Below are 26,360 nucleotides of genomic sequence, written 5' to 3' on the forward strand. Positions count from 1 at the left end.
TTTTCATCCATCACTATCTCACTCATCTCACACGTACAATTATATATGGTTCCCAAACATATTTCTGAGATCCCAAAACTGTTTTACCAACCTATCCCTTTGAGAGAAAGCAATGACCCTTTCCACTCCTCAGTTACTCTGCCTGTCTATCTCCTTCTCTGTAAAGTCTCTTCTAAACTCCTAGACGCTGCAGGCTCTTCTGTCCTTTATCTGCTTTGTCTCTTGTTAAATAGAAGAGTTCTCCCTACTCCTAAATCTAATTCCATCTTCTTAAAGCATAAGCGCAATCCTTTCTCCTCCCATATACTCCACTTTTCCTTCTCAAATGAATTTGTTCAGTCAGCTTTTAAACATGACCAGGTCTCTTTTATTTAAAATAGAACATAAAACTTTTCCCTACCCCACATACTCTTCAAGCTTCCTCTATATTCCTTTAAGTCAGTCAAGTTTTTCCAACAATTGTCTACAGTATTTCTCTCTCCATTTCCTTCTCCCATCCCTTCAATCCCCCACCATGAACTCCTGAACTGACTCCATTCCCAGGCTTCTGCCCTCATTAGTCCATCAAAAGAACTCCTGCAAAGGTCAACAATGACCTCCATGTCGCTAAGCCCACGGACATATTTCAGTCTCTCTTCCTGCCACTGTTTTATCTTAGTTTCCTAATGTCCTGGTTTTCCTTCTGAAGAACAAGCTCTCTGGAATCTGGCTCCTGGCCTCCTCTGCAGGCTCATCTCCTCTACCAGGCATCAACTTCTCTTCTTGCTCTACTCCTTAGGCCAGTGTCGTCTTCAGCCACTGAGTCTCCACATCATCAAACATTCCCACATCTTCAATTACTACTTCACGAAGATTCCTCACAAATTTATAGTTTAAGCCTCTATTTTTCCCTTGTATTTCCAGACCTGGATAGCCAACTATTTCCCCTTGAACATCTCAAAGTTACCTAAAAGTACTAAATCCAGAAATCAAACTCATGAGACCCTGCATCTCCAAGCACACTTGGCCCTCTCCCACACCATGACGCCAGCCTGCTGACTATACCTGGGGCATCTCTTTCAGGAAGTCCGCTTTCCCTAGCACGTGCTACCACTGCCACTCTCTGCTCCTTGAACTATTCCTCAGCCATCACCTAACCTCTCCCTACACGCCTATCCCTCTCTAACCTGTGTAGGTATCATTCTAAAAATCAAATCTAATTATAAACTCCACTTCAACCTATTCCCAACCCTATTTAAAATCGTTTAGTGACTTTTCACTGCCAAGCATCTATTCACAGTATCTGGCCTCCAATGTTAACTGAACTGAACTATGTCTACATTTTGTGATAACTCAATTTACTAAGTTTAGTTTTCTCAATGTGTAAACCAATTAGAGTGGCAAAATAGAGATTAAAAAGTGAGCATTTAAATATTAGCCTGACTACAACCTGAGTAACAACCTGAATTGCTGCTGCTATTATTATCATTATCTTATATTTGCTTAGTACAAAATAGCTCCCCAAAATAGATTATTTCAATAATCTGTTAGGTATTAGTTGTCCCATTTTAAAGATTAGAAAACCAATATTGGAAGGTTCAGTTCAGTCGCTCAGTCATGTCCGACTCTCCGCGACCCCATGAATCACAGCACGCCAGGCCTACCTGTCCATCACCAACTCCCGGAGTTCACTCAAACTCATGTCCACAGAGTTGGTGATGCCATCCAGCCATCTCATTCTCGGTCGTCCCCTTCTCCTCCCTCCCCCAACCTTTCCCAGCATCAGAGTCTTTTCCAGTGAGTCAACTCGTCGCATGAGGTGGCCAAAGTATTGGAGTTTCAGCTTTAGCATCAGTCCTTCCAATGAACACCCAGGATGGATCTCCTTTAGAATGGACTGGTTGGATCTCCTTGCAGTTCAAGGGACTCTCAAGAGTCTTCTCCAACACCACAGTTCAAAAGCATCAATTCTTCAGGGATCAGCTTTCTTCACAGTCCAACTCTCACATCCATACATGTTGGAAGGTTACACACTGACAAATGGTGCTACTATTTCTCTGTTGTATGATAAAACTTTCACTCACTGACTAGTTTGTTTCTAAAATGGCTACATGTGCTCTTCTAAGATTACTCCATTAATGTTCTCAAGATCTATCATATCCTTCTCACAACCTGGAAAATCAAGATACATACAATTAATAACTTGTCTCAAGCAGTTAATGGAAATGGAAACAGAATTCAGGCTACCTTATTTTCATTTCCCTTCTCCAGCCTGTATCAGGCTGAAGGGCAGCAGTGATAAACTGGACACTACTGAACAAACAGTGTCAGACTTTTTTTGAAACAGTGTCAGACTTTCTTTTCTTGGGCTCCAAAATCACTGCAGATGGTGACTGCAGTCATGGAATTAAAAGATGCTTACTCCTTGGAAGAAAAGCTATGACCGACATAGACAACATATTAAAAAGCAATACTTTGCCAAAAAAGGTCCGTCTAGTCAAAGCTTTGGTTTTTCCAGTAGTCATGTATGGATGTGTGAGTAGGACTATAAAGAAAGCTGAGCGCCAAAGAATTGATGCTTTTGAACTATGGTGTTGAAGAAGACTCTTGCAAGTCCCTTGGACTGCAAGAAGATCCAACCAGTCCATCCGAAAGGAAATCAGTCCTGAATATTCATTGGAAAGACTGATGCTAAAGCTGAAACTCCAATACTCTGGCCACCTCATGAGAAGAACTGACTCATTGGAAAAGACCCTGATGCTGGGAAAGATTGAAGGCAGGAGGAGAAGGGGACAACAGAGGATGAGATGCTTGGATGGCATCACTGGGGAGTTGGTGATGGACAGGGAAGCCTGGCGTGCTGCAGTCCATGGGGTTGCAAAGAGTCAGACATGATTGCGTGACTGAACTGAACCGACTGAACAAATAAAAGAAGATGGTACTTGCGGTGTAGGAAGCGTTGAGGCCAGACAGACCAGGGTTCAAGTCCTACCTCTGCCAATTCTAAACTGTGTGACTTTCACAAGTTACTGAAATTTCTACTTCCTCCTTTGTAAAATGAAGATAACAGCTAATTCTCACATGAGTGGAGGACTAAGTGAGGTATATGCCTACTATATATGTTATTACTCAAAAAAAGAGTTTAAACAAGATAAAAGTTAGTTTCTCAAAAATAAAAAGTTAGCTTCTCCCTTCCAATAAAATAGAATTAAAAAAAAATCATGAAATTGAGTTTCCAGCCTTGCCACTTACTAACTGTCATGTACTCTTTCTTGGTCTCTTTCCTCTTCTGTACAATAGAGATATGATTCTGGGCCCTGAGTACTGCTGTGACGATGAAATAAGATGACATATAAAAGTACTTTCTTCATTGAACAGCACCATGCAAAAATCATTATCTGTGTACACACATTGACTACCACTGTGTTATAAGTTCTTTAAGGGCATGAGACTCTTTAATCATCTTTGTATTTGTAACAGCTAGTAACATAGTCCTCTGCCCCCCTAAAAGCATAATCATTATATGCTGGCTGAACTGATTTATTGAGATGATAGGACTGAACTATGACAAAGCAATAGTTCAAAATGAAATCCAGAAGTTCATCCACACAGAATATGAGTAAGAGAGTCTGAGACCAGTCTAGCTAAGATCATCTCAGACAGGGAGACTATATCCTGACTTCTGGGAATTTAAATAAGTGGTCTATAATTTTGTTTCCCTGGACTTAAATTGTATAATTATTAAACAAGTAAGCTCGCTCAGCCCAGGAATCATGTGTCTCCCTCCCTCTCCCCTGCTTCTGCCCCCTACTCTCTGCTGCCTCCCTGTTTTGGACACTGAAGAGGAGATGGGGAGAATAAATGACACAGTAAGTGCCCAGCAGTACTGCACCCTTTCAAAAACAAGTTTGGAAAAAGTAACAGGGAGGCAAACTCCGGATATAAATCAAATAAATAAATCAAACTCTCTTTGAGGAGAGTTTTCTAGTTGCAATTACTTAAAAAAAAACAAAACTGATTAATGGGAGATATTAACATAAAACTAATTTGTGTTTATCAAAGTTCTCCCTGTATGCATTCAAAGGCATCCTTTAAATGTTATAGAAAATGCTCTGGAGTAAGGAGTGGTCTGCTGAATGTTCAAAGCAAAAAACCCAGCTTACACTGGCTATTTACTGAGCAGCTACTCTGTGCCATACATCATGTGAGGCACATTTCGTAGCTTATCTCAAATCTTTACTGTAACCCTGTATGACGGGCATTATTTTCCCTATGGGACAAATGAAGAAATTGAGGTTCAGAGATCTTAAGTACTTGTTCATGGTCATACAACTGGGAGTAAGAGGTGGAATTTAGACCTAGTAAAGTCTTTAAACTCTTTAAAGACTTTACTAGGAGAAGACTCCTGACAGTCCCTTGGACTGCAAGGAGATCCAACCAGTCCATTCTAAAGGAGATCAGTCCTGGGTGTTCATTGGAAGGACTGGTGCTGAAGCTGAAACTCCAATACTTTGGCCACCTCATGCGAACAGCTGACTCACTGGAAAAGACTCTGATGCTGGGAGGGATTGGGGGCAGGAGGAGAAGGGGACGACAGAGAATGAGATGGCTGGATGGCATCACCGACTCGATGGACATGAGTTTGAGTGAACTCCAGGAGTTGGGTGATGGACAGGGAGGCCTGGTGTGCTGTGATTCATGGGTTCGCAAAGAGTCGGACATGACTGAGCAATTGAACTGACTGACTGAACTGAATGTCTTTAAAAGCTGTATTCTTTGTGCCATATCATGCTGCCCCCAATGATAGCAATTTCACTATAAAGAAGGGTGGCTGACAGGAAGGTGGGGAGGAGATCTGACAAAAAGACATTTATAGAGCAGAAGACAGTTCTATCTCAGAGTTTTAGATGAACAGGAGCAAATTAATGAGCGGTGTCCAATTGCACAACCCAAAATGCTAGGATGAGCTTTCCCCATTACTCTTCAGCTTTACATGTTCTAAGAATGTTCACACCCCTCAGAGGTACTGACAACCAAACACAGTGTGGCAATTTTTCTAGAATGCTTAGAACAGTGCCTTTAAGCCACTGCTGGTACCAAACCAGGCAGGTGATGAGGGTGACATGTTTCATATCTCTCTCATGCTTTCCAGACTCTCAACTTTCTTGCATAACGGAGTGCCTTCCTGGAACATCTATAAAATATCTAATTCTTTAGAATTAGAAGGGATATCTTATAGATGTGGACTGAGGTAAGAAGACTTCAATGACTGTCCAGTATCCCGTAGCTGGATGCTGGCCTGGACAAAATTATGACCCCCCCCACCCCCCGTTCCTCGTCCAGTAAGTTTTCTCTGCAGCAGCCCCTCAGGGCCTCCCACTAATTGCTTGACCCCCTGGGGTTCCTTTTCTAAGGAAAGGACCTGGATGTCACGCAGCTATGGCTCCTCCTGGACATTTTCCTGGAATCTGGCAAGCGAGTGAGGCACAGGGCAAGTGTGTGAGGCACATGTGACCATGAACAGAGCTGGCACGCTTCGCCCTCTACACAGTGCCATCCCATCTTCAGGCATCATGGCACACACAGAAAATGGTAGTATTTTTATGGCCAAAGTGGCAAACTAGAGTGCACACAGACCAAGTGATCGGGGGATCCCAAGTCCCTCCTGGCTGCTCCTGGGGTAGAAGGGAACGGTTATCTTGGTGTACGTGTAACTCAGCCTCGCATGTGGTATTATGGATGCAAAGTCCTGTTCTGGGGCTAAATAAAGGGGATTGAGACAAATTTACAAATAAGGGTAATATAAGCACAAAGGAAATAATTGAGGAGACTGTCACTGTCTGCTTTCATCAAACATGAACTGAGTGGAAATGAGACTAATTCAACTTGCTTCCTTTCATAATTCCTCTTCCAAACAAATCGAAAGACATAATAACCAATCCTCTGGCCAACAGATAGCCATCAGTCCCACTAACAAGGCTGCAAAGACCCTGGACACAGACTCTTCGTTCACAGAGATGAAAACTACTTCAAGGAAGTAAGTGTGTCAGAAAAGTTTTTTGACTTCTTCAAAATACCACAAAAATAAATCAACAGAGGGGAGGAAATAAGATTTTAAGGTCATATTCAAATATGAAGGGGAAAGCAGGAAAAGCAATCCTTACATACATGCACACATGCACGCACGTGCGTGCGCGCGTGCGCGCGCACACACACACACACACACCCCTTTCTGATCAAGCTCCATCACCATAAACCTAGTTAAGATTCTGCTGTCTGATATTTATAATTTCGTCTGCCTGAGCCAAGTAGGTTTCTGCAATTCCAGACATCTAGGCTGAAGGGCAAAGGGCAAAGGGAAACTTTCAAAAGCTGGCCAGTAGCCAAGGGCATCACATCTAGGAGGCTCCCTTAGCAACACACAACTGTCTCCTCAAGAGAAGACACCGCCATCTTTGCAAGGGATTATGGATGCTCTTGTTTTCACAACTAACAGCAGGACTTTTCCCCCTGTATTATTTTCCCGGTCATTCTCCTAAAAGTTATCACATTTCATAATTTAAAAGTCTCTCTAATTCCAGTGTGGTTTCCTCCATCCCAAAGTACAACACGGGAGTTAACAAATTAAAATAATGTGTGGTACTAAGTTCCTAGCAAATAGAAACTGCTTTGTAACGTTTGGTTATGAATTACTATTCGAGCCACTACAGACTTGGTTCCTAACTATGGGCAAGTCACTCTTTTTGACTTAATTATTTCCCTCATAAAATTTTAATAACAACAGTGACCTACTTCACATCTCTATTGTGAAGGACAATAAAAATTATTAGATAAAAACTTTCAAAGGCTTATTCCTAATTAAGAATCATGCCACCTACTGGCTCTCAATATCTGAAGAGATGCTTTGGCTATCAAGGTCAGTGTCTCCCAAACAGGACACAGGCAGGCCGTGGCCCGCTGAGAAACCTGCTGCTCCTAGGGTGACCAGCTCACTTTCCTGCCCCATGTGCCTTCTCCAAACCTCCCAAGCCCTGGTGATGGCGCTGCACTGGGAGCTCAGCCCCAGTGCCTAAGTCAAACAAGGTAAACAACATTCAAAAAAAAAAAAAAAGCGCAGGCCAATGTCACAATCCCTGCGAGGTTTTAAAACCTTCACACCTGTGGGCAGAAGGGGCTGCGGCAGCCCGCGCGCGCTCCGTGGGGAAGGCCATTCGTGCGGGAGCAGAATCTCACAGCTTTCCACTCCTTATATGTGCAAGTGCAAGCCCTCACCCGCAGCACTCTGTACTCACCCAGAGGTACATCATGTCAGACCCAGCTGCTCAAACTCAGCGGCCAGTTGATCTTGGACTGCAGAAAGGCCCTTCAGTGGACTGGAGGAAAGGAGGTGCCAGAATCGGGGGCTGACGTGCAGAGTGGGGAGAACCCCCCCAAAATCACTTGAGTTTAAAAAGCTAAAACGACCGGTCTCCTCCCCCCTCCTCCCTCCTCTCCAGCTGACTGTTCTGTTGTTCTCTCCTCCCTCTCACCCTCCCTCCCTCCCTCTCTCTCCCTCTCTCTCCCTCTCTCTCTGGGAGTTCCAGCCCTGTGTGTCTGAACCCGAGTGTAAAGCACACTCTCTGTGTATCTGCCTTCAGGGACTCTCTCTGTGTCATTCTACTTTGAGAAACACAATCATCGCTCACAAAGATTACTGCAAAAGGCAGGGAAGGGTGGGGTTCCTAATAAACTACCGGCACTGGTTTCTAGTAGCCAGACAACTAGAATAAGACGGTTTTTTTAAAATGTGAATGGAGCAATCAGAAAACCTCTACCCTCCAAGATCAAGGGGCGTGAGCCCAGGCTGCCCTCTGCCTCGGTTCTTCTGGAGCCCCACGCAGAGGCCGAGCCTGCTCAGAGCCTGCGTCCCTCCCTGCCAGGTCAGCCTTACGCCGCAATCCTATAGTAACTGTCAGTCGGCCGGTCGTAATTCTCGTAATTCTGAATCTTAGAAGATTTTAAAACATGGGGATATTTTCAAATAAGCTTTACAAGGTTTTCATCTTATTACTACCGTCCTAGTTCAAATCAAGAGAGCCTCTCCTGTTGCAGATTCTTTACCAGGCAAGGGGATGGGGCAGGGTACAAAGCCTGGGCTTGAAATCTGGTCTATAATTACTGTCACCATGGCCTGGGGCAAGTTATTTAACCTGTCGAGGCCTCTGTTTCCTGAAGCAAAAACCGGATATAAAACTCCTTTTGGAGTTGCTTAGATCTAGTGATAACACCATGTAAACTGTCTGCCATGTCCCTGGTGGCCATGATTTCTGAGTTCAGTTCAGATATTTACTGAGTTTCTCCTGTATGCCAGGCATATTTTTGGCCATTATGTTCAGTGGTGAATGACAAGTACTATCCAGTCACCTGTCCTGGTGGTTTGCCTACAATAGGCCAATGCTCTTTCCTTATTCCCTCCCCATTTTTCCATGTTCATATCCAAAACCCATCCCAGCTGGAAGTGACATCTCCTCCTCTGAAAGCCTGGTGTTTGTAAAGTGGCATTCACCAACCCCGCCAGTTACTATCACAGGTACTTACCTGTACCTACCAATCTTACCCCCTTTATTCACATTTTTCAGGGTACAGTTCATCTCTTTTGAGCCATGGCATCTTTGCACAGTACCTTGCACACAGTAGGTGCACAATACATTCTCAGAAGGTTGTATGCCTTGAGGAATATTTTACTCCTTTAACTCCTTAAAGGAAAAACAAAATAAAACAAAAACAAGAGATCTTCCGCCTTTCAGCTGCCTCAGGGCTCTGTTCCCCTCACACATGTTGAAACAGCTCTCTCCTGTTCATAAAATCTCCAAGTACGGTCTGTGAGTCTCACAGTCAAGGCGGGCCCAGCACAGGTACTAAGCACCTTCCCCTTCCTGTATAATGCTTCCGGCTGCAGAGAGAGCTCTGTCTTAGTTTGCTGTGGTGGAATGTCTTTTTCCCTCAGAGTAGAAGTGAAGTCACCTGTTCTCTTCCACACTAAACATGTGCCTTTCTCAAGAGAGCTTATACCTTGTCCCTCCTCCCACCTCAGACTCCCACTCGTTTAAACCTGGAGAGGCAGGGCAAGTATTCCTCTCAGCCTCACCCAAATCTTTTCTTTTTCTTTATGCAGAACTTCTTTGCATCTTCTGAAGTCAGGAATACCTCAGTTCCAGTACAAAACAGAAGAAAGAACTTCCAAGTCTACAACAGAGACAACCTTCTCTCTAAAATGGGAAAACAAATCTCGGCTTTCTATAAACTGCTGCTTGGCATCTGTTATATAATCAATGTTCATAGGCAACTCTCCGCTCTAGTCTCACAGCACATGCCCTAAATCATAAGTCACCAGACTTTCCTATACTCCATTCTAAACAACTACACTAAAATCACGCCATGAAGAGATTATAGTCGTTTCAAATTCTTTGAAGACACAAAATTGCAGGACGCTTCCCTGGTGGCTCAGATGGTAAAGAATCTGCCTGCAATGCAGGAGACTTGGGTTCTATCCCTAGGTCAGGAAGCTCCCCTGGAGGAGGGTATGGCAGCCCACTCCAGTATTCCTGCCTGAAGAATCTCATGAACAGGAGATTAGTGGACTACTCACAGGATTCCATGGATTCACAAAGAATCGGACATGACTAAGCCACTTTCGCATTCCCTGATGGTCCAATGGTTAGGACTCTGTGGTTTTACTGCTCTGGGCCTGGGTTTGATCCCTGGTCAGGGAACTAAGATCCCACAAGCTCTGCAGTGCACCCAAGGGAAAAGAAAAAAAAAAAATTGTTACTACTCATTCTTAATCAAGCATCAAAAACAAATACAGTAAAATATTACTGTCATTTTATGGTTTTATCTTTTAATCAAATTTGGGATGGTATAATGGTACCCCTGTTCTCCTGGAGCAAAGCAGGAGAAAAATACATAGAGAAATGAGATCCCTGAAATGAAATAAGAAAGGACTAAATATGTCACAAAAACCTAAGAACTACCTCCAAAACTTCCATGAGTGGAATCACTGTAAACTTCCTTGGAACCTCAGGAAATTCATAAACTTCTACTCTCAATGCACGTCTTTCTTTTCTGATCATAATCTTAATAATCAGGTGAACAGTCTGTTCTATGTGTTTTCTTCACATTAAAAACAAATAAACAAAAACCCTTCAAAAACCCACAGGCAAAAGAAGTGGATCATGCTCCTGCACGTCCACATTTCCCTAATCTTTAAAAAAAAAAAAAAGAAAAGGAAGAAAAGGAAACAAAGAGGTAGGAGAAAACAAAATTCTTTCCAATCAAGTCAAATAAGCTTTGCTTTATCGCTATGCAGGATTTAGATTAAGAGACACAAACGTATAACAACTGCACATGATGAAGACCCTCTCAAAAGGATCCCAGTCTTACACACTGGATGAGGACGCACGTATGCCTCCTTCTATCAGGAGAACACTTTATCAGGCTACATAACGGTTCTCTGAAGCTTATCAGCCTCTATATTAGTTTGGAGGAAAGAACGTGTGAATTAAAGTATCAGAGAAGGCACTCTTGTCGGGAGTGCCCACAGAGGAAGTCTGGCACGCTTGCTTCTGGGAAAGAAAAATCAGATTATCTGGGATAGCAATATGGGTGCTGCCAGTAATTCTAACCTGATAATGTATCTTGAATTCCTGCTTCTGAAAGCACTGGATGTTGTAATGTGAAGAGTCTGGTGGGTAGAAAGGGTTTAAAGCCACATTTCTGACTCTGCCTCAAGGTCTAACAATTAAAGAGGCTGCATGTTGTTTTTAAAGTTTAAAAAATTTTTATTTTATATTGGAGTATAGCCAATTAACAATGTTGTGGTAGTTTCAGGTGGACAGCAAAGGCACTCAACCATACATATACATGTATCCATTTTCCCCCAACCTCCCCTTCCACCCAAGCTGCCAAATAACATTGAGCAGAGTTCCCTGTGCTACACAGTAGGACCTTGTTGGTTATTCATTTTAAATACGAGACTGCACGTTTTATGCCAGTATTTCTGTTGGTGTAAAAGGCTGATTGTGGGAAAGTGCATACAGCTGGAGAACCAACACAATTTTGCAAAATTATTCCTGAGAAGTCAGACACTGAAAATTTTTCTAAAGAAATATGAAGCAACCCTCTCTACGTTATTTCTACTCCTTTCACTTCCAGGACCTGCAGAGATAACACAGACTCACCACAGCAATGAGCTATAGAAATGGGCCATATGAAGTCCAACTGAATTTGACTCAAAAAAAAAGTTTAAAGAATGGGGCTCTTTTAACCTCATTTCCTCTCAGCTTAAAATAGCAAGGATTCCCACAGGGCAGTTCTCTAATAGAATCTTGCTACTCAAAATATGACCCACGGACCAGCATCAGCAGCATCAGTGTCAACTGGGAGCTTCCCACCAGATAAGGGAGAATCTCCAGCACCATCCGAGACTTTACAGAGTTAACATCAACATTACGACAAAAGCCACAGCTGGGTCACAAGCACACTGAAGTCTGAGGTGTGAGTCCTCATGCAATAGCACAGACTTAGGCAGGACAGCAGAGCCGTGGCTGTCAATTTCCAGTGACAGCATCTAAACCACTCTGGAGCACTAACTGGAGAGAGAGTGTTCCATCGCCGCCTGCTGATTTCAGTGTAATGCCACCTGTGCTGTGCTCAGTCGTGTCCCCCTCTTTATGACCCCAAGAACTGTAGCCAGGCTCCTCTGTCCATGGGATTTCCCAGGCAAGAATATTGGAGTGGGTTGCCATTTCTTTCTCCAGGGCATCTTTCTGACCCAGCACAGAACCCTTGCCTCTTGCATCTCTTGTACTGGCAGGCAGATTCTTCACCACTGCACCACCTGGGAAGTCCCCATAATGCCACCAACAGCTACTATTTGCTGAGAACATACTATGTGCCAAAACTTTCCTTGCATCATCTCACTGCATCTTCATGCCATCTCTGTAAGGAAGGCCCTACTTTAACTTTCTCACACATGGAAGAAAACTGGGGCTTAAAGTGGCTAAACACTTTGCCCATGGTCTCACAATCAGTGAGTAAGGGTGCCATAAGTTAAACATAAATTTATAAGACTCCAAGATCAGTCCTACACTATACTTTTTCACTGATAAAATCAAATCAAGACTGCCAAGATCACAGGAAAATTTTCCCTGGATAATACCCTTGCGCTCTTATCTCGGCTCAATATCAAGACTTCAAACAATAAAGGACAGAGATGAGGTTTGGAACCCAGTGAACACACACTGTGAGTGAGCTTCCGAAGGCTGTGGCTCTGGTTGAGTGCTGCTGCTACAACAAGTGTCATTACAAGAACGGTTCTGAAAACCTCCTCTGATCTGTGGTTACCTTCTATAATGTCTGGGGAACTCTAGATGCATACACAGAGAAAAGGGGACGTTCCTTTTTCACCTCTCGGAAAAGTTACCAGCAAATAGATGTGTCAGAACTCTGACTGCCAGGTTTAGGGAACCCAGAGAGATTGTCCCTAAAAGATGAAAAATGAACACTATCTTAAGAGCTGTGTTCTTCCTCACTGTGTTTCAATCATATTCTCAAATAACCTCCAATCCTTCCAACCAACTTGCTCTGGTATCCCCTCCGCTACAAGCTCCGACCTCCTCAATGACCTGTTCATTATCTATCCACCTCAGTCCTATCTTTTTTTTTTTACATAGACCATTTTTAAAGTCTTTATTGAATTTGTTAAAATGTTGTTACTGTTTTTATGTTTTGGTTTTTTGGCCACAAGGCATGTGGGATCTTACCTGCTTGACCAGGGATTGAACTGGCACCTCTTGCGTTGGAAGGCAAAGTCTTATCCACTGGACCACTAGGGAAATCTCTCCATTCCTGTCTTCTACTCTGTCGTATGTTCAACTCTGACTTTATGGTCCATGATTATAATCCCTCACTTGCAAATATCCTCAATCATTTGCCTGCTCCATCACTGGCATACAGCAAAACTCCAATCCTGGTTAAATACAGGTATCTGCCTTCTCTGTACCTGTTCCCAACCAGCTAAACGTTGCCAGACAAAAGTCACATGACCAAGCTGACTGACTTCACTATATCTCAACTGGGCCCCTGGCAATGCCAAATAGTCTGACCAAAGCTGCCCCAGAAGCTTTCTCACTCTCCAAAATGACTGTTTCTTACCTTCTCCTGAAAACTACTTCATTCTTTTCCCACAACACAACCATCAGCTGTTGCTGAAGTACTTCACTTTAAAAGAGAAGCATTCAGTCTCATCTGTCCACCAAATCCACAATCCTACCTAGAAATGCATGCATTTCCTCCTTCTTACCTCCTGTTACAATGACAGAAGTGTGCCTCGTATCAAAGGCCTGTTTCACTACTTGGACTCACATCCCATCTGCCAGCGTCCATGTAAGAACCAGGCTGCTCTGTTGATCACCTCCTCTCTCCTGCCTCATAACTCTCCCCTTTCCACTCACTGTCAGGCCAGCAATAAACATATGGCCATCTTCAGAAAACCTCTCCTCTGCCCTCGCACACTGACAGAGAAAGTGTACGTTGGCAGCATCACTCTGGGAGTCTGTTTGGCCACATTCATCAGATTCTGAAACTTTCATGGCCTGTAGCTCAGCAATTCCACCTCCGAGTAACCTATCTTAGAAAATCCTCACAAGCGTAGAAGGAAGTTCACTGTAGCAATATAAGAGCAAAAACCTTAAAAAAAAAGAAAAAAGTCTGATAGTAGTTCAGTTCAGTTCAGTTGATCAGTCGTGTCCGACTCTCCGCGACCCCATGAATCACAGCACGCCAGGCCTACCTGTCCATCACCAACTCCCGGAGTTCACTCAAACTCATGTCCACAGAGTCGGTGATACCATCCAGCCATCTCATTCTCGGTCGTCCCCTTCTCCTCCCGCCCCCAACCTTTCCCAGCATCAGAGTCTTTTCCAGTGAGTCAATTTGTCGCATGAGGTGGCCAAAGTATTGCAGTTTCAGCTTTAACATCAGTCCTTCCAATGAACACCCAGGATTGATTTCTTTTAGAATGGACTGGTTGGATCTCCTTGCAGTCCAAGGGACTCTCAAGAGTCTTCTCCAACACCACAGTTCAAAAGCATCAATTCTTCAGCTATCAGCTTTCTTCACAGTCCAACTCTCACATCCATACATGACCACGGGAAAAACCATAGCCTTGACTAGACGGACCTTGGTTGGCAAAGTAATGTCTTTGCTTTTTAATATACTATCTAGGTTGGTCATAACTTTCCTTCCAAGGAGTAAGTGTCTTTTAATTTCATGGCTGCAATCAGCATCCGCAGTGATTTTGGAGTCCCAAAAAATAAAGTCTGACACTGTTTTCACTGTTTTTCCATCCATTTCCCATGAAGTGATGGGACCAGATGCCATGATCTTAGTTTTCTGAATGTTGAGCTTCAAGCCAACCTTTTCACTCTCCTCTTTCACTTTCCTCAAGAGGCTTTTGAGTTCCTCTTCACTTTCTGCCATAAGGGTGGTGTCATCTGCATATCTGAGGTTATTGATATTTATCCCGGCAATCTTAATTCCAGCTTGTGCTTCTTCCAGCCCAGCGTTCCTCATGATGTACTCTGCATAGAAGTTAAATAAGCAAGGTGACAATATACAGCCTTGACGCACTCCTTTTCCTATTTGGAACCAGTCTGTTGTTCCATGTACAGTTCTGACTGTTGCTTCCTGACCTGCATACAGGTTTCTCAAGAGGCAGGTCAGGTGGTCTGGTATTCCCATCTCTTTCAGAATGTTCCACAGTTTATTGTGATCCACACAGTCAAAGGCTTTGGCATAGTCAATGAAGCAGAAATAGATGTTTTTCTGGAACTCTCTTGCTTTCTCCATGATCCAGCGGATGTTGGCAATTTGATCTCTGGTGCCTCTGCCTTTTCTAAAACCTGCTTGAACATCTGGGAGTTCACGGTTCACATATTGCTGAAGCCTGGCTTAGGCAACTGACTAATTCAATCAAGGTGCAAATATCCTCTGTGGGCCCCTCACCTCCCGCCAGCCACTCTCTCCTTTTCCCTGCTCACTACTTCACAGTGAATGAAAGTATCTCAGTCAAGTCTGACTCCTTGCGACCCCATAGACTGTCCATGGAATTCTTCAGGCCAGAATACTGGAGTGGGTAGCCTTTCCCTTCTCCAAGAGATCTTCCCAACCCAGGGATCGAACCCAGGTCTCCTGCATTGCAGGCAGATTCTTTACCAGCTGAGCCACAAGGGAAGCCAAGAATACTGGAGTGGATTGCCTATCCCTTCTCCAGCAGATCTTCCTGACCCAGGAATCAAACGGGGGTCTCCTGCATTGCAGCAGATTCTTTACCAACTGAGCTATCAGGGAAGTCCAACTTTACAGTAAATTTTCTCATAAAAAGTATCTATACCTGCTTCCACTTCTTCACCTCTTATTTCTTCTTCAGTCTACTCAAAATAAAGTTTCGAAGCCCTCCACTCCATTAAACCAATTGGTCAATGGCAACTAGCGGGCTGGCCAAAAAGTTCATTCAAGTTTCTGAACCATCTTACAGAAAAACCCAAACGAACTTTGTGGCCAATCCAATATATCCATGCTACTCAACCTAATGGACATTTTGCTGTCCTCAACTTAAGTGACCTCTTCAACAGAGTTGGCAACCTTCTCAAAACATTCTCTTCTGCTAGTTTCTGAGTTGCTACAATCCTGCTTTTTTCCCCGCATCGATGATTACTTCTGCTCAGCCTCTTTTTCAGCTTTTCCATTAATAGACCTTTAAAAAGGAAGTGTTTCCTGGGGCTCAATCCTGAGTCACCCTTTTCTTTTCGAGTTCTTTGAACCTATCCCATTGCTTCAAATACCATCACGTTAATAATTACCAAGTTAGAGCTCTATACTAGAACTCTTCTCATGCTGCAATATGACTACTTCACAAGCATGTGCAACAAAACTCTCCCCAAACTGGCCTCTTAAACACCACCACTTAACACCACCCTTGAAACTGGTATGTCCTACTACCTGGCAATTACGGAAGTGAGAGACCCTCCCTTTACCCCTCACCCCTCATATCAAACCCCTCAGCATGTTGTGTGTGTCTGACTCATCTTGGTCTCCACTCTACCACTGGAACCCAAGTTCCAATCACCTATTTCTGGAACATCACAGGAGTTCCGCCACTTTCACTGCTGCTCTCCTTCAAAACACACATCACATAGTAGCCAGAGGGACGTTCTAATCCAATCATATCACGCCTTTGATTCTGCAGCTTCATGTTATGCCTAATTTTTTTCTATCAGAAGTCCTTACAATGGCTCTGAAGGTGCTACATGATTTATTTGCTAACTGCCCACCTCTCCAACCTCATTTCATATCATTACATCCACTTCAGTCACTATGCTCTAAATACACTGATCCTGTGCCAGTTCCTCAGAGAGAAAGTCCATCCTTCTCCTGAGCACCCTTGTAGTCTCTTTATCCCGTTCTTGAAATCCCTTCTCAGGATGCCTTCATTCTCTGTAAGCCTGGCTACTTCTTATTGTTCAGATCTCAGCTTAAATAACACCTCCTCAACTAATGCTCTCCAGACCACTCTCTCTAGTTGGAAGGCCTTCCCCACAGCCCTTATTCTCTATATCACTGTACTCCGTTTATTTTCTTCCTAATAGTTACCAAAATCCGTAATTAGTTAATATACTCATTTGTTTTCTTATTTGCTACAGATTTCTCCATTAGAAAGTAATATTTTTCTTATACAGCATATAACTGAGATCTTCTGCTATGGGTCATTTTATTCTTTGACTTTTTGTTAGGGAAGGTCAAAGTTATTTGCAGGAGTTTCTGGCACTCTGGTTAGGCAAGTGTCTAACCACGTCCTATAAATAAAGTTAGAGCGCAACTAATATCACCCTAGTTACAAAGAGGACTCAAAGTCTTATCACAGCTACAAACCATAAACACAGGCCAGCACCAATGGTTTTAGAATATTACAGCTTGAAATAACCATAACATTAACATGAAAAGCAATTTCAATTTAATTATTTACTTTAAGCTAATTTGAGTTGCTGTTGTTCACTCAGTCATGTCCAACTCTTTGCGACCCCATGGACTGCAGCAGGCCAGGCTTCCCTGTCCTTCACCATCTCCCAGAGCTTGTTCAAACTCACGTCCATTGAGTCAGTGATGCCGTCCAACCATCTCATCCTCTGTCATCCCCTTTTCCTCCTGCCTTCAATCTTTCCCAGAATCAGGGTCTTTTCTAATGAGTCAGCTCTTCGCATCAGGTGGTCAAAGTATTGGAGCTTCAGCTTCAGCATCAGTCCTTCCAATGAATATTCAGGTTTGATTTCCTTTAGGATTGACTGGTTTGATCTCCTTGCAGTCCAAGGGACTCTGAAGAGTCTTCTCCAACACCACAGCTCAAAAGCATCAATTCTTCAGTGTTCAGAATTCTTTATGGCCCAACTCTCACACCCATACATGACTACTGGAAAACCATAGCTTTGACAATACGGACCTTTGTGGGCAAAATAATGTCTCTGCTTTTTAATACGCTGTCTAGGTTTATCATAGCTTTTCTTCAAAGGAGCAAGTGTCTTTAATTTCATGGCTGCAGTCACCATCTGCAGTGATTCTGGAGCCCAAGAAAATAAAGTCTGTCACTGTTTCCATTGTTTCCCCATCTACTTGCCATCAAGTGATGGGACTGGAATGCCATGATCTTTGATTTTTGAATGTTCAGTTTTAAGTCAGCTTTTTCACTCTCCTCTTTCACTTTCATCAAGAGGCTCTTTAATTCCCCTTTGCTTTCTGCCATAAGGGTGGTGTCATCTGCATATCTGAGTATCTAATCTGAGTATTACACTCTAAATCGCCTTCTTTCCAATACCATAAGTATGCATTTTGCTCAGTACAATAACAGCATCCCAACCCAAGATTTCCTATAATCAAGCTCATCGTTAATTATTTAGTCTAGAACCATACATCCAACACAGTAGCCACTAGTCATGTGTGGCTATTTTAATGAAGATTAAAATTTCTGTTCTCCAGTCTCACTTGCCTCAGGTCTCAAGTGCTCAAGAGCCACAAGAGCCTAGTGGCTAATAATAATGGACAAGGCAGATATAAAATATCTCCATCATCATAGAAGATCCACTGGACAGAGCTATTCTACAACATGGTAATAATCAGGAAACAAAGTGAAAGCTGCTTAGTCATGTTGGACTCTTTGCGACCCCATGGACTGTAGCCCATCCAGCTCCTCTGTCCGTGGGATTCTCCAGGCTAGAATACTGGAATGGGTTGCCATTTCCTTCTCCAGGGAATCTTCCCAACCCAGGGATCGAACCCAGGTCCCCTGCACTGCAGGCAGATTCTTTACCATCTGAGCCACCAAAGGCCCTCTAAATATCCTGAATATCAAAATGCTCATGCACTTTCATCAGCAGGAAAGCTCTGCCAGGCCGCCTTTTCATCTTTTTTTTTTTTTTTTAAAATTTTAGAAATACTTCTCTCCTGATTATCTGGCGACTTACCCACTGAACATTTAAGAAGCAAATTAGGAAAGGGAGCTAAGAAATAGTAGGGAATAAGTACCAGAGGAAAGAGAAATATTACGTGAGAGGCAGCCACATCAGGTGCAAGAGACCAAGAGAAAAAAATCTAAAAAGCAGATAAGTTATCAAAAAGCAGACATATTAAAATAAGGTTATTTAGCAAGGCAAAAACCATGAAAAGCTCTTAGATATCACTCTTTTTTAGTCATAAGCAATAACTGATGTTGACAACCGTGTTAAAACCATTAAGAAAAGTATAACTATTAGAAAAACTGTAATAAAGTAATAAATTTTAGAATGACTAAACTATATAGCTAAGTAATACATTTAAGAAGGACTTACTTCCAAAATAATTCTTAAACATCCTGATGCTTAAAGAAGGGAAAATCCCCTCAGCTAGTTGGAATACTCAACCACTAAAAATAACTCATTTCTAAAATATTCTGCACAGTCAAATTCAATTGAAGAGTTTGGTTTAACCAATATGAATGAATACTGCTTACAGAGCAGGTACAGACATAAGAACAAAACAAGGTTCTTCTGTTAATGAATTATGGTTCACCCAGACAATGGGGCACTATATACCCTTGCGGGGTGGAGAAGGGACATGGCAACTCTTCAGGTGATAAAAGAAAGGTTCAGAACAATGTATAGCACAGTGCCACTGAATTTCTTTCTTTTTTAAGTAGGAACTATGTACAAAAGGGAAGACATCCATTGCTTCTAGGGGAAGACACTGGGGACTCAAGGTAGGAACTGGGGAGCAACCGTTCACTATATGGCCATTTGGTACCTTTTGAGTGTTGAATCATATACATGTATTATTTGTCCAAAAAACATAAAATCTTAAATTAAAATAAGCAAGTTCTCTATCCCCAAGAAACATATAATTTAATAGCTGATCCAGGCTTCAAAAAACTGAAGGAAAATTTACACTTTTTCCTTTACTAACGACTAAATACCTAAATATTAAACACTTCATTTTATGCTTACTAAAAAGCTCACTTTATACTATTTGTAGTCCCAAAAAACTGGTTTCAAAAAACTCAAAGTTGAACTTAAATGGAAATTTCAATGATCCTTATTATCTTCTACTAACTTTTTAAAAAAAGTGTTTACATAAAGGTATATACATCTCAAGGGAAAAATCACTTTATTGGACAACACAGCAAAGACTGACTGAAGAGGTCGCAAGGAAGCTACAGAATGGTCTTTTGCACCATATGGGCGGTAAAGTCATATCATTCTGATGCTCCCCGAGGTTGAGAATGCTAGTGGTTTCCCAATATCCTTTCTTCTCCTTCAGTAACTAAACCCCAGTTTTCATCCAAGGATTAATACACACACCCTCCAAGTAAGGGCTGTATCTCCCAACCTCCGCTGCTGCTGGGTGTGGCGATAGGTTAAGTTCTGGCCAAAGAGATATGAGTAGCAATGTTATATGGGACTTTTTGGAAGGTTTCTTAAGTAGGGGAGGGGAGTTCTCTTCCTCCTCTAAACTGTTCCGTGGAAATGAAGGAATGATGGCCGGAGCCATAGCAACCATCTGGGTCACATCCTACAGGCAGAGAAGCAAAGAGCAGTGAGGATCCTGGATCCTTGATAACCACTGAGCATGACACCAGCCCTGAGCTGCCTACTTCCAGACTCTGTTTTCATCAAAGACAAAGTCTTGTTTAAGCCACTTTGGGGTAAGGGTAAAGGAGGAGGGGGATTCTGTTACATGTAGCTGAACTTAATCCTAAGTGATACCTTTAACAATTATTTTACTATAACTTTACAAATCAAAGTTCAACGTCTCAGAAAGCTCTATACACATTAATAGTGTACACACCTCATGACAAAGACAGAGACTGTCAAAGAATCCCGAAATGTCTGGGCTGAAAGTCTCAGCCAAAAGTCAACTTGTCTATCCCCATAATCTGCTGCTCCTGACCATTCTACACCAGTGTGACAGAAATGAAAATTCAACTTAACAAGTCCTAAATTTTAGTAATGAAAAAAGTCAAATATATATACTTTCATTTTTGTCATCTGTAAATGATAGTAATGACACAGGGTTTTCTTCAGCCCCAGATACAATAGAGTATGCTAGCTATTCTGTAAACAGAGCATGATTCATATCAATGCCGTTACCACTGTAACAGCTGGCTGATAAGTGTGAGACACAAGAAAAATTAGATGAAAGCAATCAGACAGAATCCTGGGTTTGGGACGCAAGGAATTCCACGAACTTGTCGAACCTCTTTCACCAACTTTCTTATCTCTTTATCTATCAAAAAAATACTACATCAGGAACTTCAGTTTCCTTCTTAAAAGCACTGGTAGAAAGAAAGGAATTGAGTGGTTATGAAGGGAAGAAAAGAGACCAGTAGTAAAGGGTTTAAAGCAATTCGTGACTATGGCATTTAAAATATATTACCATGTTTTTAGCATTTCACGAGCTGTCATTAAGTAGTTCAACAATTTATAAATTGATGCTAGTAATATTTCTTCTATTTGATTTATTTATTCTAAAGAAAAATACTGAACACACGTATACAGTTTCTAATGAGTATGCAACAACCTATCATTTAAGAGTGAGACGCCGCCTTTGAGAAATAAGGGTAAAATGTGAAGCGCTACAAGCGGGAAGAAGATGTCTAACGCACACTAAGGCACGGCAGTGTATTAAAACAAAACAGCTTAACTGAGTTCATTTTTTAATTGCTTTTATTTTTGCACTTAATGATTTAACTTCTCCAAAGCTAGTTTTGAAGTCTGAAAAAAAGTAAATGATTTCACTTTTTGAAGGCATTAACTCAACTTTGAGACCATGTCTGGTGACTTAAACACAATGTACATGAGTCACACTGCGCTCTGTTGTTCATGTCATTAGATTTCAAAAAGAATCCCACGGTCACATAACTTTGAGAAATATGCTTTAAGCAGTTTTACTATTTACTGAATTTCAGCTTTTCCTAGTCTTCTCACAGGATACTACAACTAACAGATGCTTCTTACTAATTTCAAATATACTCACAGGAAGAGAACAAACTATCCAGAGGCGTCAGAGACTGGCTGACAGGCAGCTAGATGCCAAGTATTTGCTGCACAATTTAAAGGACTACAATCAGGATAAGGAGAGTGTGAGAAACAAACTCAGACAGCTTGAAGGATTTTTTTGTTCCCCAGAAGGGATACCAAAGGTATGGCCAATTCATAGGTTTTTCTGCTCTGAATGGCCATAGCCAAGCAGCTTTAACTAAGCGGTAGGATTTCTGAAGAATTAGAACTACTCTGTCTTTCTTAGATGATACACTTATCATCTATTTATGCCCATTTATGAGTCTGAATACGTAGCTAGGGTTTGAGGGACTTCTGGACTATCAGAAATGAAATAACACTATCTTCTGAGAAGGCAACCTACCTAATAATCCACACTAAACTGGACCAGACCATTTGATCTCACATCTAACCGATGGATGGCTTCAATATCCAAGTTCTCTCAACAGTTAGTATGCATCAACCTCTATAAACTTATTTTCAGGCTATGACTACATTTTTAATAACATAAATGAGTTCAGTGGGACTTACTTTAATCGCTTCTGAAACACAGTTTATTTTTAGTAAATATAATAGTCCCCCACAAGGGAAGCTACAACCATGCCAAAAATGTCCTAAGAGGAGATAAAATCCTATTTATAGGCCTATCAGTTGCTCCTTGCTTAGGTTGTAACATAGTTTCCACTTTAAGCCTGATATGACCTCCCCTGACTTCTCTAGTCTCTAATGTTCTTTTCATCCTGAAGTTTCTCACATTTATCTTTATCTCCACAGGGTACTTAAATTAAGCTACTATGGAGTAGGGGGAGGGAGAAGGAAGAAACTTCATTCTCTACACCTTCTCCCGCCTCAGAGTTTTAAGTAAGTTTCAGGAACCTAAAAAAGGAAAAAGAAGAGCTCTTCCCTGCGTGGGCTTTGTGGAGGGACCCTCATAAATATTCAGCAGTCATCAAGGACAAGGCCACCGTGAGCCAGGCACACAGCAAACAGGCCTACTGATGTCTCTGTGTAGGACTCAGCTTGAAGTCTTCCAACTTTTAAAAACCCAACAAGAGTAAATGGCAAGGGATTTCTAATATAGAGAATACTGTATTACAAAGCTAAGGGGCAGGGGGCGGGAGGATGCTAACCCGGGAACCAAAATATAAGAGACCTAATTTTTTTTTCCCCCCAAAAAAATGCAGTTTCAGCAGGGATTAAACTTGTTGTTGCTTACATTGGCTCCTGTCACCTTTACCCTCCCCACTTAGAAGGCTAACTGTGGAGTCTTCCTTCCCCAGTCTCTGGCGACAGTTCCATCAACAATGTTAGGATACTTACCTTAATTCACTGAACCATTTCTATTGTCTTGTCACAAGACCCAAAAAACCTCATCTCACCCTAGCTCTGCCCCGTTCCATACACTGGATGAAACTGTAAAGGAACTCTGTCTTTACTACTCTGGCAAACCCCTTTCATCTCAGAACCCCAATAAAATCTGCTGTCCCTAGTTCATTTATTTTTTAAATATTCTTAAGCATATACTGCCTTTCATTATTAATTCTATGTTTATATGTCTTATTTCCTAAATGAGACTGTAAATTCCACTCCACTGTGAGATCCTAAAGGGATGTCTTATTCATCACAGAATCATCAGTGTTATGCCAAGCAACTGGCATATACAGCAGACACACAAGCAAATGCTGCTGAAACATTTGTTAGGCTGATATGGATGGCAGAGACTGTGTAGTGAACATACTTCTTTTGTGTGAATCTCGTTGCACACAACTGGCAAAGCCCAACATCACCGTGGCAGAATGGAATCATAAGCAGTTCTTGAAAAGAGTTAGGGCGAAGCGAATGGCCATTAAGTAATACCCACCCATCTTCCTCTGGATTCTCAACACCATCTTAAGGTGCTCAAAGAGATGGTAGACACAGGCTGCACCAAATGATGGAGCAAATGACAAATTCCTTACCCCAAGAAAATTCTGCTTTTCTCCATCTACTCATACACAGTTCACCCTCTAAGGTCCTCTTCTTCCTGTGCACCCCAAACCACAGTGGAAACCCCTAACTCTCTGAAATCTGATGATAAACAGCCATCAACTTAGCATTTTCACTTACAATTAGATGTGACGAATTTAAATTTTAGTAAAAATAATTCAAACTAAACATTAGTAAAAGTTATCTGATTATAAAAGTTGGCAAAGACCAGAAAATACTTCCCTTAACTTTTTCCCAACTGTGAAGTTTATCATCTAAAACAGTACTTCTCTTTTAAAAAGAAAGCATATGGATTTTCTGGGGTGATCAGAGCTGAGGAAAGGGCATGGATGATTAAATCAACTCTCAAGATCATCTTCCAGAAGCAGCATGGTACTGAAGAGAGAGCTTAGGTTTGGAAGTGAAACAGACCTGGAATCAAAGTGCCAAACCAGTCACTAGCTGTGACCTGAGCAAGTACTATAACCATTCTTAACTCTGTTTCTTCACCTTTATGTGCAGGTTTATCATTAAAATTAGAAATTATGTACATAAAACACCTGGGTCAGTGCCTGGCTTCATAATTGACAACTGTTAACAGACTTGCTTATGGTCATTTTTCTTAACCCACAACAAAAAGAAAAAATGACTCCTTAACAATTTGACATTTTAGGGTTACTACTATAATTTATTTTAAATCAGCAGCAATAATCAATAGAAACACACCTAAAGAAAGCTATTTTCTCTGTGGATTTAAAAGTATTAAACTGCAGGAAGAGAAACACAGCATGTTTCATGGGGCAAGATGTCCCTCAGCCAGATAGCTAGGATAATTTGTAAGAAACTGCACTGAAAACCAAGCTCTCGGATAGAGGGAGCTCCTGACAGGGCTATATATATCACAGTGATTCCAGGTAGGGGTAAACGCAATACTGTGTCTCTACTCACAGAAAAGCTTTGAATAAAGGGGATTTTAAAAAATCTCCGCAAAATTTCACCCTTCCCTTAAACCAGAGATCCTTACCCGACTATCAAAACAAAAGGCAAAGAGAAAAAGGAAGTATTAATACCTATATCTGCATGAGGAAAGGGAATGCTGAGGAAGCAGGAGATGCTGGTCCTCATCAGGACTCCCCAAACTCTGGGATCTAATGCCTGAAGATCTGAGGTGGAGCTGATGTAATAATAATCAAGTGTACAATAAATATAATGCATATGAATCACCCTGAAACCATCCCCCCACCCTTATCCATGGAAAAATTATCTTCCATGAAACCAGTCCCTGGTGTCAAAAACATTGGGGGCCGCCGCTCTAAAGGATGAGGACTTCCCTGTGATGCAAAGAGAAAACTGATGGCTGTACCATCTTCTTTTGCTGCTTTCAGGAGATGGCAGAAATGTCATCATTTCTGAAAAGCTATTCACCTGCTCTACTAACAGGGCTGTGGAAAGGGAGACAGTAGTCCCTCTACAGGGCAGAACAAGAAGCTACTAAGGAGTTAAAACTTTCAGAGTATTAGAATGAAAATGCTAGAAGGACTTTGAGGGCCTTTTGAGCCAATCCAGTGGCATGCAAGAAAGTGTGGGCATTAGAGCCAGATGACCCTTCCTAGCTATTTGACCTTGGGCAAGTTGGACAGACTCTAGCCTCCACTCTTCTCATCTATGAAACTGGGTGAATACCACTTGCCCTGCAGAGGGCAAACTATAAAAAAACAAACTGCTTCAAAATAGGCACTCAACAAAGGTTAAATGCTTTTCCCCAGACCTCAGGCTAGCTGAACATAAAACTGAGAATCTGGCTGGTGACTTGTATATACAGCTATATCATCCATGTTCATCCTGTCCTCCTTTCCCTCTAACTTAGCAGAAAGGGGATCAAGTCCAAGTAGGGAAAGTAACTTGCCCAAGGTCATGCTGCTGGGTTTTGGCAGAACTAGGGCTTCAAAAACCAGCTTCTTCAAGCTCAAAGCACTGCACTGTGCCTAACTACGAGCCTTCCCTTGGGGACAGGGTAAGCTTACTTAACATTAGATGGGCTCAGAGAGGCAAGGCGAACAACAGAACGAGCTAACTGCTATGGCAGGAGCTCACTGCAAGTCAGACACCCAGGAGTTAAACATCCTGTTGGCGAAGGCTGAAGGCTCCAGAGAACTGCTGCTGGGCACACTCTTCTGGGAGGAGGCCTGAGAGGCCCTGAAATCCATTCCTTGGTGTGATTGGTTAGTCCCCAGAGGGGTGGGGAAGAGGGAAGGGGAGAAGAATGTCACCCGATCCCCACGGGTAAACAACAGCAGGAGCATCTGCTCAGGTTTTCAACTAAAACTGTGAAATATTTCTGAACAGTTGACCACCAAACTCGGAAGACTGGGATCTCTAACCTTCATGAACAATCCCATTCTTGTTCTCTAACGACCCGATCCTTAGTGATACAGTCTGGGTGAACAAATGCAAAGACAATTGACCATTTCTCTAGCACAATCTTAGCACCTGGTGCTCACACTAGATGCTGGAAATCACCCGCCACCCTCCCTCCTGCCCGCCTGCCCTTACAGAGAGAACAGAGCCTGCTCCGTGCTACTCAAACTCTTGAGTGCTGCTAACGTTCCCTCCTCTGAATTCCTCTCTTTCTTCTTTAAGAGGATCCCCCTCCTTTGTAAAAAGGCTATCTTACTGCAAGATGCAACCTCTCTCTAATTGTGTTAGCACACATGTGCAGAGCAGAGAGAAGGGAGGGTCTGGGGAAAGAGAAACCTAACACCGTGCCAAATCCACTGGGAAGTCTGCCCGAGTTAT

The 26,360-nt window shown here is 42.3% G+C and overlaps 1 protein-coding gene across 23 annotated transcripts in view; it reads right to left on the minus strand.

Annotated features, from left to right (window-relative positions):
* Window positions 1-26,360, minus strand: part of RBFOX2 (RNA binding fox-1 homolog 2) — a 299,196-nt gene that overhangs the window by 158,056 nt on the left and 114,780 nt on the right. The window contains exon 1 of one of the 23 annotated variants that reach the window (XM_055396673.2): window positions 7,272-7,467. The exons of the other annotated variants lie outside the window; for them this stretch is intronic. Coding sequence (XP_055252648.1) covers window positions 7,272-7,286 — 15 coding nt within the window. The 5' untranslated portion in view covers window positions 7,287-7,467. Of the gene's footprint in view, window positions 1-7,271; window positions 7,468-26,360 lie in introns of those variants that run through there. 23 annotated transcript variants of the gene reach the window in all.

The sequence above is a fragment of the Moschus berezovskii genome, chromosome 6 (genome assembly GCF_049115385.1).
Source record: "Moschus berezovskii isolate FMDL1 chromosome 6, NW_MosBer_1.0, whole genome shotgun sequence".
Lineage (NCBI taxonomy): Eukaryota > Metazoa > Chordata > Mammalia > Artiodactyla > Moschidae > Moschus > Moschus berezovskii.